General features: G+C 40.1%; 3 protein-coding genes across 3 annotated transcripts in view; all 3 read right to left on the minus strand.

Moving 5' to 3' along the window:
• Positions 1-639: 639 nt before the first annotated feature.
• sumo3b (small ubiquitin like modifier 3b) lies at positions 640-4,237 on the minus strand. Its single transcript, XM_054615053.1, has 4 exons — positions 4,059-4,237; positions 2,357-2,485; positions 2,113-2,184; positions 640-1,077 (listed from the first exon to the last, which is right to left on the minus strand). The coding sequence occupies exons 1-4, from the start codon at positions 4,077-4,079 to the stop codon at positions 1,012-1,014; spliced, it is 288 nt and encodes a 95-aa protein (XP_054471028.1). The 5' UTR covers positions 4,080-4,237; the 3' UTR covers positions 640-1,011.
• Positions 4,238-5,403: 1,166 nt separating this feature from the next.
• pttg1ipb (PTTG1 interacting protein b) lies at positions 5,404-8,654 on the minus strand. Its single transcript, XM_054615184.1, has 7 exons — positions 8,446-8,654; positions 8,082-8,137; positions 7,851-7,959; positions 7,260-7,362; positions 6,823-6,888; positions 6,375-6,421; positions 5,404-5,856 (listed from the first exon to the last, which is right to left on the minus strand). Exons 1-7 carry the CDS (start codon positions 8,576-8,578, stop codon positions 5,813-5,815), a joined length of 558 nt encoding a protein of 185 aa, XP_054471159.1. The 5' UTR covers positions 8,579-8,654; the 3' UTR covers positions 5,404-5,812.
• A 1,362-nt stretch (positions 8,655-10,016) lies between these two features.
• Positions 10,017-20,385, minus strand: part of myo10l3 (myosin X, like 3) — a 53,134-nt gene continuing 42,765 nt past the window's right edge. Inside the window, exons 23-41 of the mRNA XM_054615584.1 lie at positions 19,827-20,252; positions 19,686-19,716; positions 18,752-19,573; positions 17,948-18,071; positions 17,318-17,561; positions 17,080-17,175; positions 16,801-16,894; positions 16,100-16,155; positions 15,851-15,993; positions 15,464-15,658; positions 15,115-15,272; positions 14,493-14,616; positions 13,714-14,011; positions 13,404-13,611; positions 13,123-13,259; positions 12,836-12,959; positions 12,283-12,738; positions 11,978-12,169; positions 10,017-11,882 (exon numbers count right to left, since the gene is read on the minus strand). Of these exons, the coding sequence (XP_054471559.1) occupies positions 11,778-11,882; positions 11,978-12,169; positions 12,283-12,738; positions 12,836-12,959; positions 13,123-13,259; positions 13,404-13,611; positions 13,714-14,011; positions 14,493-14,616; positions 15,115-15,272; positions 15,464-15,658; positions 15,851-15,993; positions 16,100-16,155; positions 16,801-16,894; positions 17,080-17,175; positions 17,318-17,561; positions 17,948-18,071; positions 18,752-19,573; positions 19,686-19,716; positions 19,827-20,252 (4,033 nt within the window). The 3' untranslated portion in view covers positions 10,017-11,777. The remainder of the gene's footprint in view (positions 11,883-11,977; positions 12,170-12,282; positions 12,739-12,835; positions 12,960-13,122; positions 13,260-13,403; positions 13,612-13,713; positions 14,012-14,492; positions 14,617-15,114; positions 15,273-15,463; positions 15,659-15,850; positions 15,994-16,099; positions 16,156-16,800; positions 16,895-17,079; positions 17,176-17,317; positions 17,562-17,947; positions 18,072-18,751; positions 19,574-19,685; positions 19,717-19,826; positions 20,253-20,385) is intronic.

Below are 20,385 nucleotides of genomic sequence, written 5' to 3' on the forward strand. Positions count from 1 at the left end.
ACAAACTAAGAATGTTTGGATAGATTTTGGACAAATGTATTCAAATTGGCAACACAACATTGACTCAATATATATTTATACACGGACTGAAATATATAACCTCCGATGGGACACTCCATTTTTGGACTGGCTAAGGTGAAGTATTTTTTTTTTTAATTCTGATGTCCTGAAAAGGTGGAAATAGATCAACACACTAGGAGAACTGTTCTGCTGTGTGACAAAGACAGTCATAGTAACCCTTTACATCTACATATTATATATTAACCAAACCCTTTTATAAAAGAACACTATTCATTTAGCTTTTTGGTCCAGCAACATTACTGTACTTTATTTACCAATGAGTTATGGTGACAGTATTGAGGTACAGCATCCATATGGATCGTTCTCAGCACAAACTGTTTTTTCATGGGCCGGGATACGTCAAACCATTTTGAATGTTCCTTAAAAAAGAAAAAAGTTTACTAAAAGTTTATTACTTGAGAAAGTTGTAATTATGTCTTTCCCAACTACAGAGGGAAACCACAGGTGGCCATCTAGCAGTTTTCCTCCAAGTACATGAATTAAAAATTGTTGAGACCACCCTGAATTAAAATGCTCACAACAATCAGGAAAACTTAAACAAAAAGAAAGGGGAAAAAAAAAAAAAAAAAAAAAAAAAAGGATTTTGGCATGTAGTTCAGCTTATGGTTTATGAGACATGCATGAGGTCATTTCAACATCAAAAGAACACAGTGTGATTTTCCTTTTTTCCCATTACAAGCCATATCTATCTGAGACGTGTCCCTGCCTTGGACAATTTCAAATCATCCATTTATGTGAATAAAACACTTTTTAAAAAATTACCCTGCATCTCAAAGTTAGGATTTGGCCCCAAATGAAAAACCTTCTACATTCTTTTATGTTGTGAACAGCCTGACCAAGCAAAGTGGCGGGGGGGGAAAAAGAAGAAGAGAAAACAAATACAACATGAAAATAATGATGTGGATGTTCTTCCAAGAGTCCACATCCGACTTAAGAAGAGACTCCTCCTGTCTGTTGTTGAAATACATCAATAGTGTCCTCATCCTCCATCTCCAGCTGAAATTAACAAAACAAAATATATTATTCTACAGCAAATATATAATATTTATCATCATGGGATTAGAATCCTAAATACTTTTTTGCTACCGACAGCAATGAGTATTAAAAAGTACCATAAACTGGCATTACATGTCTGGTTAGATGAGCAATTATCTGCTACATCTACTGTAGTCCCGGATTCACATTGATACATTTGGACAAATGGTATTTATATATACATATACATATACATACATATATTAGGTACTTTTTTGGATGCCTGCTTGTATTTTGACATCTGAAAATTAAACCATTTGCTTCTTTAATTTTAATATATATGATTTACATTTTGTACTACCTTGTCATTTACGAGAGAGAGAGAGAGAGAGAGAGAGAACAAAGGTGAAACCAAACCCATCTTAAAAAAGCATTTTTGTTGCCAGCTCTAGTGCTTTCTAAACTGACTAAACAAGTACGAGCTCAGCATTCATCTAGCTTTGCATTTGCTTTGCATTTCTTATTTAGATCAAGATCAATACGGTCTCATGTCTGAACTCAAAATGAAGCTACTGCCATCTTGTGAATAGCCAGGACTGAAAACAATGGCAAACTGCTAGCCTTGGTCTGTTCAAATTAAACAAAATGTACCTTCCAGCACATTTAAAACTCACTTATAAATGTTATTATTGTGCTTATCGGTTACAATATTGCCTCCTTAAATGTATACTCTAACAAGAAAACTTTGCATTATTTCCCTTTGAATTTATGTCTTGTTACATATATACTCTCCACTGCACAGCTCAAGAGGAGTAACAGCATAAAAACACTTGATAACATTGAGTGTACAAAGGTCAATGACATGACACACACCCGTGTTCTGACACATTACCCATTTGTGCCTCGAAATAAAAATAAAAAGCATGATTGACCTAAGAAAGAAATTACAAACTGAACTGTTAAAAATATATTCAGAATCATGTAAATAAGACTATTTGAACTTTTAGTAACAGCTTGTCATTATGGGGATTTTTGAAGAGTTCAGCTTTCACCAACCTGTGACGGTGTGTCTGTTTCATTAATTGGCTGTCCATCAAACCTAAACCTTATCTGACGAATTGACAATCCCTGTAAAAGACAGAAAAAGCATTTAAGTGAGATTTAGCATCCAGTTAGACATCAATTAAACATTATAAACAGTTGTGTTTTTTCCAAGTCTAGTGTTAGGACTAAAGTTAAAAGTATATTGTTGACACAGTGAAATACATGTTTAGGTTTCAGTCTTTCAGAATGAACTTACCTGTCTTTCGCAGTATGCCTTCATTAGTTTGCTGAGAGGAGTATGCCTTTTGATTTTGAACTGTACAACTGACCCATCCTGACCAGCCACCTTGAGGTTAATGTGGTCGTTCTCCGTCTTCACTCCCTCCTGCAACGAAAACACTCATCAGTGGAAGCAACATAAACCTCTGTTACAATACCGTTATTCCCATCTGTGAATTTAAAGTTTGATAAAAAAAAAAAAAAAAAAAAAAGAGAACACGTAATCTGACTGTATGTCGTACAAGTCAGGGAGACAAGCGATGGGAAGACACACACACACGCTTTACTCTGCTTACTACTATTATATGAATAATTTATGTCATATACATTGAATGTGTTGTATCTCTGTTATGCTGTTCATTCTGTACACATGACATCTATTGCATTCTGTCCATCCTGGGAGAAGGATCCCTCCTCTGTCGCTCTCCCAGAGGTTTCTTCCTTTTTTTCCCCTCCCTGTTAAAGGTTCCAGGACAGAGGATGTGAGGGTCTAAGGACAGAGGATGTGAGGGTCTAAGGACAGAGGATGTGAGGGTCTAAGGACAGAGGATGTGAGGGTCTAAGGACAGAGGATGTGAGGGTCTAAGGACAGAGGATGTGAGGGTCTAAGGACAGAGGATGTGAGGGACTAAGGACAGATGATGATAAGGACAGGGTCTAAGGACAGAGGATGTGAGGGTCTAAGGACAGAGGATGTGAGGGTCTAAGGACAGAGGATGTGAGGGTCTAAGGACAGAGGATGTGAGGGACTAAGGACAGAGGATGTGAGGGACTAAGGACAGAGGATGTGAGGGACTAAGGACAGAGGATGTGAGGGACTAAGGACAGAGGATGTCGCATGTGTAAAGCCTGTGAGGCAAATTTGTAATTTGTGATTCTGGGCTATACAAAACAAACTGAATTGGGAAAAAAATAAACACATGGGATACAGCCGGCTCCTTCATGAAAGGCCTGGTGACAGTGAAAGCTCATTTACTACCTACAGGAATGATTATGTACATATTCAACCTGAAACTAGTTCATCCTGCCTGTTACCTATTCACCCACACATATAAGATGGGAGTGTATTGTTCATTAGATCCAGACAAGATACAAAGACAGTTCTGCTTCCTCTTCCTGACGTCACAACATGCTAACACACACACACACACACACACACACACACACACACACACACACACACACACACACAGTGTCCTGGAGGAAGGCTTCACCGTCCACACGCATATGTTGCTCCATTTGGTGCACATCAGCCTAGTCCGCGTTCAAATCCGGCGCAGAAGACACAATGGCGCAAATGAATGGGGGGGGGGGGGGAAACACACACACACACACAGAGCAAATCGTGCATTTCATTGACAATCTCTGCAAACGCGTCTTTAATGTAAAAGTAACCCGGGCTGTAACCAGCAGAGCTCGATGTGTGTGTACGTGGGGGCTGTGCAAACACTAAAAAAAAAAAAAAAAAAAAAAAAAAAAAATGCGTGTAAAGCGAGAAGCCCCGCAACCTTTGTTTTCTCCGCCGACCCGCTCAAAATGCGGTATCTGTAGCCTGGGAGCGCGGCTAGCTTAGCATAATGCTAACTCACGTAAACTTGCACACAGCAATCATTAGCAGCTAACTGCACACGTGTGGAGCATGCTCCTCCGAAACACACACACAGAGTAGCGTGACTGACCTTTGGCTTTTCTTCAGACATTGTGCTGTTTTTCCCCGAGGATGTGTTGTTAACGCAGAGGCGGACTGTTTTGCGGTGAAGCGGGTTATCTGTTCCTCCGGCGTTTCTCTCGGACCAGGAGCGCGCATTGAAATTCAACCAACGCAATTCGAGGAAATGGGTCACGTGATCCGGGTTTCTTCGGCGCCGCGGATACGTGAGCGCGCATGCTGATTTGTGCGTTCCCGCGACATAGGTTAAAACAAAAAGGGGGGGCAGTCAGCCAGGGCCTTTAGTACAGGCCCGAGGCCAGAAGAAGCATTACACTGGAACAGTACAGTACCAGGCAAAAGTTTTGGACACACCTTCTCATTCAACTACTGTGAAGAATGTAAAATATAAAACATATTCTGGTTTGTTGAGCATTTGTTTGTTTACTACATAATTCCATATGTGTTCCTTCATAGTTTGGATGTCTTCAATATTAATATACAATGTAGAAAAAAATAAAAATAAAGAAAAGCCATTGAATGAGAAAGTAAGTCCAAACTTTTGACTGGTACTGTATATATATATATATATATGCAGTATCAGTCAAAAGTTATATCAAAAGTTATTATATATATATATATATATATATATATATATATATATATATATATATATATATATATAGTACCAGTCAAAAGTTTGGACACACCTTCTCATTCAACTACTGTGAATAATCTAAAATATAAAACATATTCTGGTTTGTTGAGCATTTGTTTGTTTACCACATAATTCCATATGTGTTCCTTCATAGTTTGATTGTCTTCAATATTAATTAAAAAAAATAAAGAAAAAACATTGAATGAGAAGGTGTGTCCAAACAAATCTCACAGGTCTGTAGTCTTTAGGAGACTGCATTATCTGTTTTTCTGAAATCATTCCCAGGAACTACAATTAAAGCATACAGATGAGCTTATTTTGATCTATCTTGTTTCTGTGTTTGTGTTTGGGTAGAGTGTGGATTGGGGGTAAATTGGGAAAATTTATTTGGAAATATATTATCAATTAAAGTCACAAAAAATACTTTGATTTTTTGAAATTTGTTTTTCACAAAAGCTGCACAATAATCAAATCCCTCACATGTAGTTACATTTCTTTTATCCAGGGAAGTTCTTAAACAAATGATAATCCTGATATTTAACAAAAAATAGCAATATGTGTAAAATGAGTTACATGTGATAAATTAACCTTTTATATAAAAATAAATGTACTTGAGACATGAATGATGATCAGTAAAACAGTGTGTATTACTAATATAGTATGACAATGATACTGATAGTTATAAAAGAAGCACCACAAGCTCTGATCCACTCTTGAGTTATTGAAATCCAACAATAGTGAATTTTATGCAAAATGACACAGTAATGTTTGTATATCATGCTGGACAATATGTTTTGAAAGATTTGCCCTGACATCTCAGTTTCCTGTGTGGACAGAAAAACAAGTTAACTCAACATATTCTCCTATAATAATGTACATCTAATTAAGGCATAAGAAATATGAATTTGGTATAACAACAGAGAGCAACGTGTATAACATGTATGAAATATTAGGCGAATAGACGGTGTTTGAAATATAGTGCACACAAAGTAATTTCAGAACATCTTGGTGACACTGAAAACATAACAGGTAATCACAGTTTTATATGCTACATCTGGATCAATGTTACTGGCATCATTAAATCATCATACGGGATTTTTCTTAAGGAATCATCGCTGACATTCTTCTCAATGATCGTTCATCCGGGCGTAGGGATTATCCTTTGCCATACCTGTAAAAAACAACAGAGAACAAATTGTATAACCCATTTTATGGGTACTAAAAGGGAAAGCATGTCACTGGATTAGAATTAGTACATATCAAGACTAGTTAGCAAGTGTTTTGCTTGTTGCATACAATTTAAACTGTGGGTTAAAAGCAAGTAAAACAACTGTATCTAAAATCTGTGTCTTCCAAAAATCAATGGAGTAAAAAGCATTCAAATAAAATGTTTGTGCATCAGCTTTGTACATTATTGTTGATACCCAGTAGAGGGCACTACGAGATCAACAATTGTTGTTTTTATTTTTACTCTTATTTAAGACTTTTTTATTTTGTTCCTAGTTTCATTGGCTCAGATTCCATCATCTTTATCCTATTTTATCTATCTTACCTTTCCCATACCCCGTTATGCATTCATTTTGCAACTCTTTTATCACTGTGCATGCAGGCAAAGCTTTGTGAAAAAGCCTATTTGATATTCCACCATTTACATTTATAATCCTACTCAAACCAAGAAATTAGTCTCACCATATTTCTGCCTGATTTCATCATGTCTCAGCTGCATTTCTGTTCTCCTGTAAGGGAAGAAACAAAGACAAATTGTTGGACAACAGAGAACACTGGACACTATCACACCCACAGTGTTTGAATCCTGATTTAAGGATCAACACAAAACCCGTTATTTACAAACCTGCCACTTAAAAGTACATAATAATATAAAATGACTATAGATTTCTGTCTGCACCATTTTTGAGAAGGCAAAACATTTTGCCTATTTGTCATGAACATTTATTTATCAACATGCTGATGTGGAAAGTCCATAATTTGTGCTTTAGGAGACCTCCTCTTATGTTATTTTATGGTTATTGTTGATGATACTTCCACAAACAAATATGGGCTTGTATTTTTTTTTATCTGAATATCTGAATATATATATATTTGTTATTTTCAGATACCATCCTCAACAGTTACTTACTTTGCTTTCTGACGGCTATTCCTCGCACGGGTTTGTCGCTCCACTTGCACTTCTTCTCTCTTGTTCCTAGGATATACAATTAAATTATTATTCATCATACTGATTTTGTTTTAACAAAAGCTTACATTGCAATATAAATGACAATAGTGAGACCAGAAGTCTAATGTGATATAGATATACATATTCATATAGTCTCCTCCTGATCCAAAAGCCATTGTTAAATTAACACGTTTTTAGAAGAGGCTAGACCACGGCTAAATAGAAAGATCAATGTTATTATTTTCAGAGCTAAGCTGCTGTTACAAATTCTGGCAGGCTTTTGGAGACGGCGGTATCAGCCTGGCCTCGCACAAAAACGACCCATTGTGTTCCCTGTCCTCCTCCTTCCATGTTGAACCACATTTCACAGCCAACACTTCACGTGATTCAATGCTCACCCAATTCTTTCACACTTGCAGCAGCAGAAGCAGCAAACACAAAGGCCAATAATGATGACGCCACCCACCACTGACATAGTGATGATCAAAATCTGGAAGTTCACTGGAAATCGAAAGGCAGACACAGAGAGGAAAAAGGAACACTGAAAAACACTCAATGATGAGCCTTGCATCATATTACAAATCATATTAAATAGACACAAATGCCCCTTTTTGACTTTAACTATTGGTAGTCCGGGACTTCATAGACCAAAAAAAGTAGCCAGTTAGAAGTTTGTTAAGGTTCTTCTGTAGTGATAATTATAAAACACTCTCATTTAAGTAAAGTAATTGACTAGTCAGACATACATTTTCAATTACTGACATTACATGACTATTAGTAAACCAAGATTTTCTGTAATTAATTTGATTATTGAGTATTCTGCTTATAATAATTTCTATGGATTAAACAATTAAACTAGAAAATAGTGTTAAATGCATATCACAAAATTCAGGTGTTGACAAAATGACCCAAACAATGAAAAAGGTCCTGCGTCATTTCATTTAGCAGGATATGCCCAGATGTGAGGCCTAAGATTTAGTCAGTCTTACCCCAACACAACCCCCATCGTGCATCATTCAGTGGACACACACTGCTGGGGGGCAGGATGTTCCTCACTGGATAGTCCATGCATTGTTTGGTTGGTGTGCACCACAAACACTGCAACAAAAACAGCAGCAAACACTGGGCTTAGTACTGTAGCTCTGTTATTTACAGTAACTAACAGAGCCCACGCCACTGACAAAGCTGAAACCAGTTACATTGTAGTTCATGAGACTTACTGTCACATTCTCCAGACATTCAGCACAACTGGTGTTGGATCTCAAGGCACAAGGAGCTGAAAGGGAAATAAAATACAGTGAGTTTTATTATTTTACAACTGGCCTTCTTTTAACATTGTAGGTTCTGGCTGTTGTATAAATGGCCTTACAGGAAAAATAAAACCTTAGTAGAGGTTTAACTTTATGCCCACAGTAACAAACCATTATCATGAATTGAGAATATTATCATGTCTCCTCTTAGTAGTGAAAATCCACTTTTCTGCTGTCATGTGACCACCTCCTGACCTAACTCTAGCAATGAAAAACAAAGCACAACAACTAAATCTTAAATAACACACACACACACACACACACACACACTTACTCGGAGCTGGAGAAGGAGTCGGTGTCTGCGCCTTGGTGGTGAGAAAAACACCGTAGAAAAGCAATGCAAAAACAAAGGCTGGGGCTCTGTAAACTCCGGACATTGTGAAACAACCGCAAACCTCCGACTGCATGGAAGTGAATGACCAAACTAAGGTTAGTGAGGAGTCGGACTGGAGGGTGGACCTCCTCCAGGGCTGACGTCACGAACTGCTGACGCTGGCGTCGTGGAACGACTGAAGAGTGAAACGTCTTAAACCCAAAATATATTTTGTGATGCCAGAAAATGTTCAATATAGGTGAGAGTGTCCATTCCATCGTGTTTTATATATATATATAAATATATAAAATAATAATAATAATAATATAATAAATATATATAACTTTTGATATAACTTTTGACTGGTACTGTATATATATATATATATATATATATATATATATATATTTTGACTGGTACTATATATATATATATATATATATATATATTTTGACTGGTACTGGTATATATATATATATATATACTTCTAAATGTCAGAAAATAGTGTTAAATGCATATCACAAATTCCTAAAGCACAAGTTCAGGTCTTCAAATAAGTTTTTAGATATTCACTTTACTATCAACTAAGAAAGAAAAAAAGCAGCAAATCATCACTAACTAAAAGCTGTAACTATAGAATGTCGACAAAATGACCCAAACAATGAAAAAGTCCTGCGTCATTTCATTTAGCAGGATATACCCAGATGTGAGGCCTAAGATTTAGTCAGTCTTACCCCAACACAACCCCCATCTTGCATCATTCAGTGTATATATACAGTACCAGTCAAAAGTTTGGACACACCTTCACATTCAACTACTTTGAAGAATCTAAAATATAAAACATATTCTGGTTTGTTGAGCATTTGTTTGTTTTCCACATAATTCCATATGTGTTCCTTCATAGTTTGGATGTCTTCAATATTAATCTACAATGTAGAAAAAAATAAAAATAAAGAAAAACCATTGAATGAGAAGGTGTGTCCAAACCTTTGACTGGTACTGTATATATAAAAAAAAAACAGTCCAAAGAATAGATTAAGTCTCGGCTTCTTTATGCTTTAAGTAACCAATTACTTTTGTAATACTTATTATATAGACCTATTAGTTTAAGCCATTAATAACAACACGCTTTGTGTTGCCAGGTTGTGTAAAGCTTGATCTTTTTATTTTCTTTCAGCAGGACACAATGCTTTGTCAGACAAATACAGACAGTTCTAAAAGCCTTTTATTAGTGGCTTAATATCATGTGTTGTTTTAGAGAACTTACGCTGAACTTTTGCTGAAGGCATTTGAAAATAGACAAACCTGACATCTTATAATTATGACCCCTTATGACTTTTCTGAAATGCATTAACTTGATTGTTAATTAATAAATACATTATTTTGTTCTTCATTTTATACACAAACATGCACATCAAAATACACATCAGATGCACACTAATTCCAGCTTTGGTGATTTAACCAAAATTGGTATCAGCTATACTAACATGTCGTAATGTGTTCATATTTTACATCTTGGGCATTCAGACAAACATCCACAGAGTTGGCACATTTACTGTACGCATCATTTTGTCCCCTGCGAGACGTGACAATGAGACAGTAAGAACAAACACAAAGCATTTTTTTCAAATACAATAATTTATTAGAGCATCTTTAAATTCTGATATAAAACATTTTCTGATTTTTCTTCTTCAAAACAATCAGAAACCTCAGAAATACAGTCATCGTCAACGGCAAGATCAGTCTCTGGTGTGGCCGCCGGCAGCTGACCAGATCGCCTAAGTGAGTACGATTGGAGAGCGATGGAAGACAGTGATGCGATGTGAGGTAAATACTAAGCTCAACATGGTGGGATCATACACTTATCATGAACTATACTGTAAGTCAACTGGCATAGGCATCCTTTGTGTTCATTTACATGGGAAGAGAAAAATATCCTATTAGATCAACAAAAAGGAAATGAGCATGTTGGTGTCGAGGACAACACACTTCGGTTATTTCATTTTGACAAAAGCTCAGAAACAGGGCACAAAATGGAGAAAATCAATAGTAAGTTATGAACAACTTGTCTGAATCTACATTTCTGTGTCCTAGAAAATCAAAAGTATTATGACATCTGCATCAATATATTTCCAGCACTCCAAATCCATTCATACTTCCATTAATAAATACCCCACCCTCACAAGGCCTGTGAAATCACTGAGAAAATCACTATAAAACAGTCTTTAGACACATAGACGCACTGAACGAGCATTATCCTGCTTGTTTCTAAAAACACATCCTTGGACATCAGTTTCAGCTACATACCCTCAAGTCGGTACACAATAAAACAGCTCAACAAAAAGTACTTGTACTAGTAGAGAAGCATAAATAGTTGGACTGATTTTAAGTAATCGTGCATTTTGCGAAATGACTAAACTGCAGTGGTTATAGACGATGCATCTCCACTGATGCAGTGGTTATTCATGTTGAATTTTCTTTTTTAAAAGACAGGGATGTGTTTTTTCTTAGCAAATGCACCAGTGTAGGTCATAACTACCACTGGCCAATATACTTAACAACCCAAAATTTATATTCCATTCCTGAAAGGCCGTGTATACACTGAATCTTTTAGTCCAGAATAGCTCAAATAAATCTTAAATAAGGCAAGATGAGGGAGATCTCCCTGGGACAGTTTCATTATATTACACATAAACCTGAGGGGATCTCCATTTAGGAGAACATTCATTACAACGGGGCGCAAAATCTGTAGAAAAAAAGGTGACAACTCAGTCAGTTTCCCCTGTAACACATTCTTATTTCTAGTTTGGATGCATGTTTAAAGAAAATGTACCCTTATAGAATTTAAAAAGTCCTGATTCAGATGATGAATAAATGTCTGTTTGGAAATTTGAGACATAGTGTCTGGGTTTCTTGGATATTTAGCACGAAAAATATCCTTGAAAAGATGCCTGTAATACATTTGAACTAAGATGTGACATTTGAGCAGTGTTAATGATGAGACTGCATGGATGGCAGCAACACTTTGGAAGGCTGTAAAGCTTAAAATGGTGCAGATGCTTGAATGTTCCTACTTCTTTCACAAGCATAGAGATTCATTTTTTCGTGTCTTAATTGAAAGGAATCTTTCTGGATGGAGTTTATCTGCGTTGCTAAGTAGCCAGTCAAAAGCTGACACACAATCTCTGTGGAGCTGATTTGTTCCTCTTGCCATCTCTACATCTTCTCTCCATTCTTGGTTGTTCTCCGTCGGGTCTATTGTAGCTGAGTTCATGTTGAGTCCTGAAGGTCAATCACCGGATCCAGTTGGTTCCATAACTGGACACAGACTTCACACTGCAGCGCTTCTTCACAATCATGTTTATGTAGGCCTTCATAATCTTTGTGATCTCTCCAACCTGGCAATGTACAGATGAAACTCACAGTCAGCAGACATCCTGTTTCATCTTCATCAAACAAACACAGTCTATTAACTACAGTGAAGTTTACGCACCTGTGGTGTTTCAAAGAGCATCTCTCTCTCATCCACAGTGATCTTGTAGCTGCAGGGCTGTGGAGCGCCAAAGAAAACAATGTGCTCATATTGGAAGGTCTCCAGAGGCTTGGGTTCTCCTCTCTTGTAGACAGACACGTTTTCAGCGCTCACACTCAACCAGAGATCATGAGGGAAGCCTCCTTCTTTGCACTAGAAAGACACAAACACAGGGAGGAATGAACATCATCCAATGTGTGCAATAGGATGGCAACTAGGGATGCAGTTATCAGGATCAGGCATCAATCAAAGACGCGTAAACTTACCTCGACGTCAAACAGTGTGGATCCATATCCAGGCCACTCCTTGATGACGGTCATGTATCTGAGCATGGCCTGGTGCTGGTCCAGACCACTGAGGCGGGACCATTTCTCCACGATGCTCGCCCTGGTGGCAGACGTCTCCTCCTTTATCCACATCTCCAACATCTGCTCCTCCTCCATGCGCTGCTTCTTCATTGAGCCCGTCTTCAACCCCCGTCGCAGGGTCCCGTCCAGGAAGCTGGTCCTACGACGCTCCAGAGTTTGGCCAGACCCCGAGGCGCCACCCACCTTGGTGAACTGGAGGATGCGACTGCGCAGGCGTCCCACGGGGTAGACGTTTTCCAGGCTCCAGGTGACTTTAGCTTTGTCCCCAAACAGAAACTGCAGGCGTAGAGCGGCCAGGTGCTGCAGGGTCTCCTCGCGGCTAGGGAAGTGGCCCCGGGTCAAACTCTCATGGGCCTGGAGGAACAGCATAAGAGTTAGCATCATGAGCACTAACTTGTGATTGAAAAGACTCAAGAGTCAGTAAAGTGCAACAGGATGAGTAAAAACACACCTGCTCAAACATAAACGCAAACTCCACTCCTTCTTTAGGCATGCTCTCCACATCGAGGAAGCAGTAGAGTTTAAAATAGAGTTTCCACTGGCCTTCATCCTCAGCTTCCTCACTGCCAGCAAGTCTGGTGGAAAAAGCCACAAACCGGTCACTTACATAACTACTTTTTTGGTCCTTTCTTATCAACGTGTGTTAGGTATCATACAGTATGTGGAAGGACCCTGACTTTATCACATTTTCATATAAAATATGTAATAGAAAGTAACTTGTAATCCCGGGTAACATACCTCTCAAATTTAGCCAAAACGTCAGCCACGAGAACCCTGCTTTCTACAGCTCTGTCAATAGTCTCGTTGTGTTCAAAGAGTGCAAACATGTTCCTGCTGTCCTCCATAGCCAGACCTCGGATCAGCTTCTCCACCACCTGGAAAAAGCAAGCCAAGATGACAACAATCACAACACTATAAAACAAAACATCTGTTTCAGCGTTTGTGTAAAGTAATCGCAGTGTTATCTTGAAGAGGGCTATTCAAAACAGCTTGTGTTGCAATGACGACAGCTCGCTTACCTCTCCGGCGGTGGTGTGTGAGTTAATGGAGATCTTGCAGGAGCCTCCTCCGTGGCAGTACACTGTGGTGGTCATTTCCTGTCTGGTAACTAGTGCCATGATTTCCTCTTGAGAGGGAACAAACTCTCTGTTCTTGGTCTTCTTCAGAGACTCTCCGATGAAATGGGCGAACATTTCAATCTCTGTGCCGGGAAACAGCTCCTTAATCCTGAAAGCACACAAATACAGTAAAATAGAAATTCCAACCTGTTGTAATCTCCGACTTTAGGATTGTTTTGAATCATGGCATGTGCCCAGAAATAGACCACACCTTTTCAGGTGAAACTTGAGGTAGCGTAGGATGCCTCGGCTGGGCAGGAAGGTGCAGCACATACAGGTCAGAAGATGCCAGTGGGCGCGATTGGAAGGACTGTTTGGGTGCGGGACGTGATTGGTTTGTTTGATCAGCTGACAGTAAACCTCGTCCCTTAATGCCTTCAAGTCTTGACAGGTCTGTAGGATTCCCTGGATGATTGGGACCGGGTCAGACACAGCCTCCATTTCCTGCAGTGAGTTGAAAATCTTCACCGCTTCATCCTGCAGGCTGGTATAACCCTTTTCCTTTTGCACTGGGACAGACAGACAGACAGACAGTAGTTCAACGTCAAGCCCAACCAGTAAAGTAGATCACTTCAAATATTGTGCTAAAAGTTTAACAATTTGTTTGAAAATGATCTTTTTATTGCCTTCTAAAACTGAGCAGCATGTATGTGGGAAGCTTTGAATTTGAAGTTGCAGTCTTCATCCATGCACATAACACTGTGGAAGTGGATAAAACTGGAAAGTTCCTCTTTGTATTGCGTTATCTGTAAAAATAACGATGCCTGTTGTTTTTTTCCTCCATCTAGTGAGTTTTTATGTTGTAAAATTGGAATTAGGATTAAAAGAATGATGGACAGAAAAATGAACAGATCATAAACAAAGAGAAAGATGCATGTCTTAAGGTGCATGTTACTGCAAAAAAAGATATGAGCCCCTTGTAATGTGTTACACCCAACAATTTAAATACAGTATCTCATTTTGTCAGTAGCTGCAGGCCAGGACACTCACAGAAGACGCTGACATCTCCATAGGGCAGAGGTAGAAGAGGGGAGTGCAAAGGATGCTGGGTATATCTCAAGATGGGGTTCCTCCAGTATGTCTGCTCCACAGCCTCCACGTTCAAACTGCTCTCCTGGACAGACAGAAAACTGGATCAGCGATCTTAAAGTAAAGATGTCATGAGTTCTCTTTACAACAAAGTAAAACATTATTCAACAGGCAGAAGTTTGTAATTAACTGAGTAAGTAACTTTAATAAGTCAGTTTGGGAAAAGCAACATAGTAGCAATATTAGTGATGGATATTAATATTGCAGTAAAGCTAGGAAACAGCTATATGTGAGGAAAAAAAGCTAAACATAAGAAGAAAATACTTAAAATGATCACGGCACACACTCAGTGAGTACAAGTACCTCACTTAACTACAGTGTGTGTCCCTGCCAAAGGTTTGCATGACTGAAAAGAATTGGAGTTCAAATATTATCAATATGTTAATGACATCTCATGCAAATCATTAGTAAATTATTATTAGCACATTTAGTGTGGCACGTAAAATCTCATGGTCAGACATTGTACACAGACTAGCATTTGTTAGCATTGCAAGGAGAAGCAGGCACATTAATCCTTTAATACCTTGATGTCCCTGATGAGTTGCTGCGTTGGCGTTTCAATGGGAACTTTGCTGTCTATTGCTCCTTGTATGGCGTTCGCCCACCGCATGGCTTCATTCAGCATTTTGGTGTAAAGACGGTAAGAGTGCTTACGTCCATGGACGATTATATTCCAGTAACCTGGGGGAACAAATGAAGGTAAGTAGCAGCAAAAAATACTCCATGATGGAGCTTAAGACAATTGAATAAATCCCCACCAAGTGCACAAACCTAAGAAACTAGCAAATAAACTTTAGGAGACTAAAGCTTAAATTTCTAAGTACATTTCTGTTGCTCAAGACGACTGAGAATAACGTTGACCATGAACTGACCAGTGTCCTTGAAGACCTTCTCATCTGGCTGCACCACAGAGCAGAGGCTGTTGAGGACCAGAGTTCCTAGTTTGGAGGCGGTGCGCTCTGACGACTTGTAGTAGTCCAGAGAGTTAGTGGTGAGAACAAACCAGCGCTTCTTCAGCTTGAGAGAAGTGCTTTTGGCTCCTGACTTCATCTCTTTATGTAGCCAGCCTGAGGAAGGATAAAACTTACTGTTAATCCTTTTTAATATTTCCTTCTCTCAAACAAATGTATTTTTCCCAGCGCAGAACCTCATCAGCCATTTATGGAGCTAACCAGAATTATCCTGCTGTAAACCCAAGCACACAAATCAACTTTTAAATCATAAACATCCCAGAGTGTGTGTCTCAAACACTGACTGACCTCTGACTAAAAACTCCTGTCCGTCAACCTTGAAGTCTCCCTTGGATTTCTGCAGCAGGCCGATCCAGTGGTGCATCTCCTCCGGTGTGTTTGTGTTGCAGTGGATCACCCGGTTGGCCGTGATGATCACAAACGAGTTTGGTCTGCAGAACAGAAAACATAAACAAAAACATGTAGTTACACTGATGCTGTCATACTACCTGGATTTCAGTTTAAATATATCTTTTAGGTTTATTAGCCGTTCCTCACCTGTCGGGGTTGTCTGACGCACAAACAGAATCAATCAAGCCCACATCTAGTGTGCCCTGGAAAGAGAGAAGAGGGGAGGATTGAAATATGGAAATGTTAGCAAATATTTCCCTTTGTGGATTCGCTTCAAGTTGAGTTGAAGGCAACAAGCACACCACTTGTTTGGTCTCCTTTGTGGTGCAGGTAATCAATTCATGTCATTCCTTATCTGGATAATTGAGAGTTGAGCTGAGATGCAGAGGTTCTAAAGGGAATTTGGGTTATTGGGAGTAGATGCCAGGATGTGCTCGAAACTAAGCAGTGTGTAAAACATGTCGTCCAACCACGTCTGAAGGCAAATGTGTGTTAAGAGAGTAGTTTGAAGGGAAGTAAATGGGTTTTTCTGGTTATATATTAGGTTATACTGTACATATTTGTTAGCGTCTTTCTATGAAATGCGGCTTGCATTTATGTCTTTCCATCATTTTTTTTTAATGACATTTTCTGGCTCATTTGATTTCATAAATCTGCAAATGCCATTAACTCCACTGCAACCTTTCAACGTCCATAAAAATGAACAATGATACACCACTGTGTGTATTCTGCTTCTTCAGCTCAAATTACTATATGAGCCAAATCTGGACCATTATACTTCTATACTCCTAAAAAAAACCTGAGTTGAGGCTGGGCCCAAGGCAGTAGAGAGGTAAAACAGCACTAACCACTGCATTCTTTGGGTTGGCCTGTTCGTGGTGCATCTCCATGAGCTGCTCCGGGCTGGCGCTGTGGACCCGACTCAGCACATTGAACCAACCACTGGATGGGGTCAGAGGGAGTTCAGAATGTGAAAGTCAGCAAACATATAATTGAAAATTACACCATGAACTTCCACTGGCACCCACAAGGGGGAACTTTATTTCCACGCATCACTTTTACAGACGTGACCCACAAAACAGCAACAGCTAGTTACTGATTTCTATGGTACTATAGATATAATGTACCTGGCATCTTCTGGAGACTCTGCATAGATGTGGTAGGTCCTCTCCTCAGTCACAATATTCAGTGCATTTTCCTTCTCATGATTGTCCACTATGTCCCTACAGACAGACCCAGATTAGAGCAAAAAAACTTAGTGAACCATGGATTTTTCTGTCCCTTTTGAGCAATAATAATTAGACACACCAAAATAATCGGACAAATGGCATAAAAAATTCCGAATGATTGAGAACAAGATCTTACTTGGCTGTGCGGATATCGATGGTTCCTTTAAGCTTCTCTTCGCTGTCGCTCTCAAAGTACATGAGCTTTGACTCCCGCAAAACAAACCAGCGCATCTTCCAGTTGCGCCGAGACAAAGTGGACATTCCTCCACCTTTCTTGTAAAGCCAACCGGATTTGACGGAGTCCTGCTTGGCCCGAAACCACATGAAGGTCTCGTCCTTCAGGACACACCAGCGCCGACGCCACGGGATCATCAGACCACCTGAAAGAGGGAAAGGTGCAGAGAGCAGAGGGAGACAGAAACTGTGTTTATTTACCAATGTATCATGTGGAATCTCAGTATGATGGGAGTAGTAAAAACAGACACATTAAACACCTAAAAACGGCTTAAACACTTCCCACCAACACCCATACACACAGATATTCACACACATATGCAAGCATCCTCTGGAAAAGCCACCCACAATCAACAATAAACTACATTTAACATAAAAATACAGTATATGCAGACAATGTAAGTACTAAAACATAAATAAAAAGAAAAATAGAAAGCCTGTTAGACATTTTTAAACAATGAGACAAGCTGCGTTCAGCTGTGCAGAAATCATCTGCATGCCTGCTGGGCAGTGATTTGGTAAAGCTACTCACTCTTCATGAAGAGGTAGCCGTGGAAGTATGGAGGCCCACTGCCATTCAGCATATTCACTCTGCCATTGGAAACTTCCTCGTCTGTGTCAACGTAGCCATCGTTGTCCTCATCGCTGTCAATGAACTGAAACACAAACACCAACGTTTATGATGTTAGCTGTCCTCCATAAGAATACCTTGTCTTTCACATTAGTAAGGTCATTTCAAGAAAGAACTGGTTGTTTATTGATTTTCAGAAAATTACTGGAAGTTTTAGTTTCAGAACTTAAATTAGTGCCTCAAATCTGTCTTGACCTAGATTTGTTGTAAACACAAATCCACACTCCCTCCTTTCCCTTTGACATTTTGCTGATCTGACAGTGTTAGGTCTGAGCTCTCTGCTTGACTTGCAGTATGTGGGACTAGATTAACTTGCTCATCAGCAGAGCCAAAACAAATAATTGCAACAGTGTTTCACTGTGATTTTTTTTTTTGTTGATATGTTAAGAGGAGATTCAGGCTTGCACACGAGCAGGAACACACTGCACATACACCTAAGTGTTAAGTCAAGGCATGGGGGCATTAACATACCCAGAAGAAGGCTAGGTGTGTGTAAGTGTATATGTGAACAATGGCTGAAGTTTGATCTGACATGGGGAATGGAAAATGCAGTAATTCCATGTTTGGGTTCAATATGAGGGCAAAACGTATTTGTTTTTGGTTCCTGTCACTGTTTTTGGTTAACAATGATACTCCAAATGATTACCCATCTGGATTGGATCTGAGGCATTTGAGAGAAATTATTCTCAGCCTGTTAGTTCTCACCGAGTCCGAGCTGCCTCTGAAGGAGTCCAGGCTGTTTTGGGTACAGGAGGATTTCCGCAGAACCTCCTCATCTGTGATATGGCCGTCGTTGATGCTAGCACCTGAGCTCCCATGAGCCTCCTCAAACTCCTCCTGGTCGTAGTCCGACTCGGTGTCTGGCAGGTTCGAGTGAGAGGGCTCCTCGCTCAGTGGCTCAAAGTCTGACCCCCTGCTGGCTGTATGGCAAGGTACCCTTTCTCCATTAGTGACTACAGGAAGAGGAGGTCTGGAGGTTCGGGAGTCTGTGACAGCAGGGGCATGACCCAGTCCATTGGGGGTAAGTGGGGAGAGCTTTGCCGATGCAGGAGAGGAGGCAGAGGAGGGGGCAACTAGTCCCTCTGCAAAGGCAGGAGGAGGAGGGGGAATACTTCGGAATACTTCCTTGTCCAGAGGAACTGCAGCCGGAGGCGGCAGGTCAGGCAAAGGAACACACTCGTCCTCAGCGTGGAAACCCTCGTCCACCTCCTCCTCGGCCAGAGGGGCTGTAGATTCGGTCGGGTCGTGGAGGTTCTCCTCACTCGAGAGCGATGGCTCTAAACCACCGAAGTCCAGGAGGTCCAGAAACTCAGTAGCCACTCGTGAAGCTTCCTTCTCCAGCCTGTAGATCTCAGCGTCTCTCATCTGCCGCAGCTCCTCATGGGAGACGTCTCCGAGAAGGGACACGCCGTCTTCCTGCTGCTTCTGCAGCCGCTCGATCTCCCTCTCCAGGCGCAGGATCTCCTCCATCTGACGGCTCTCCTCCTCAGAGGTGTGACTGCTGGACAGAGTCTGGGAGAGCTCCTTCTGTAAAAGGACAAGGAAAGAAGAAGAGACGTTGAGGTCAAACCTAATTACTTTATCCCACCACATACACACCTCATAATGTGTTTTGTTATTTGAATTTAAAAATAATTACCTTCTGACAAACACCATTCACCAGTGAGTTCCTAAAAAATGAAATAAATAAGATTTGTGGTGACAAATGTGCATATAATAAATGATTATCTGATCTTAATAAATGCATCTTCAACACGTCACAAAGAGTAAATAACTCCACCTTTGCTCATCTGCTTTAGCTGCCATTTTCTGCCCTTCCTCTTTCTCCTTCATCAGTCTCAGTTTCTCTTTCCTCAGAGAATCCTCTTCCTCCTGCCTCTTCATCTCCTCGTCCATGAGCCTCTGTCTCTCCTCTGCCTCCCTCTTTTTCCTCTCCTCCTGCTGTCTCCTCTCGTCCTCCATCCTCCTCCTCTCCTCCTCTACTCGCCTCCTCTCCTCTTCCTCCTCTCTCCTCCTCCTCTCCTCCTCTCGCTTCTGTTTCTCCTCCTTGAGTTGGCGATGGACGGATCGAGCCAGCTGGCCTCTGTGGTATTTCTGCAGGACGATGGTGGCGAAGCGCAGCCGCAGGAAGACACGTCTCCAAAAGTGAGCGCGGTAGTTCTTCTGGATAGTGACGACGCTGGACTGAACCCGCCTATATTGTTTCCTGAGGAGAAAATCAAAGACGCATCTTTCAGTCAAGCAGGTTTAATCCAGTGTTGTGTGTCACCACAAACTTATTTGTGACGTTGCAAAGCATCACAGGATCTGTCTCTGTTTAAATAAACACACTGGTATAA

This window comes from Anoplopoma fimbria, chromosome 16, assembly GCF_027596085.1.
Source record: "Anoplopoma fimbria isolate UVic2021 breed Golden Eagle Sablefish chromosome 16, Afim_UVic_2022, whole genome shotgun sequence".
Lineage (NCBI taxonomy): Eukaryota > Metazoa > Chordata > Actinopteri > Perciformes > Anoplopomatidae > Anoplopoma > Anoplopoma fimbria.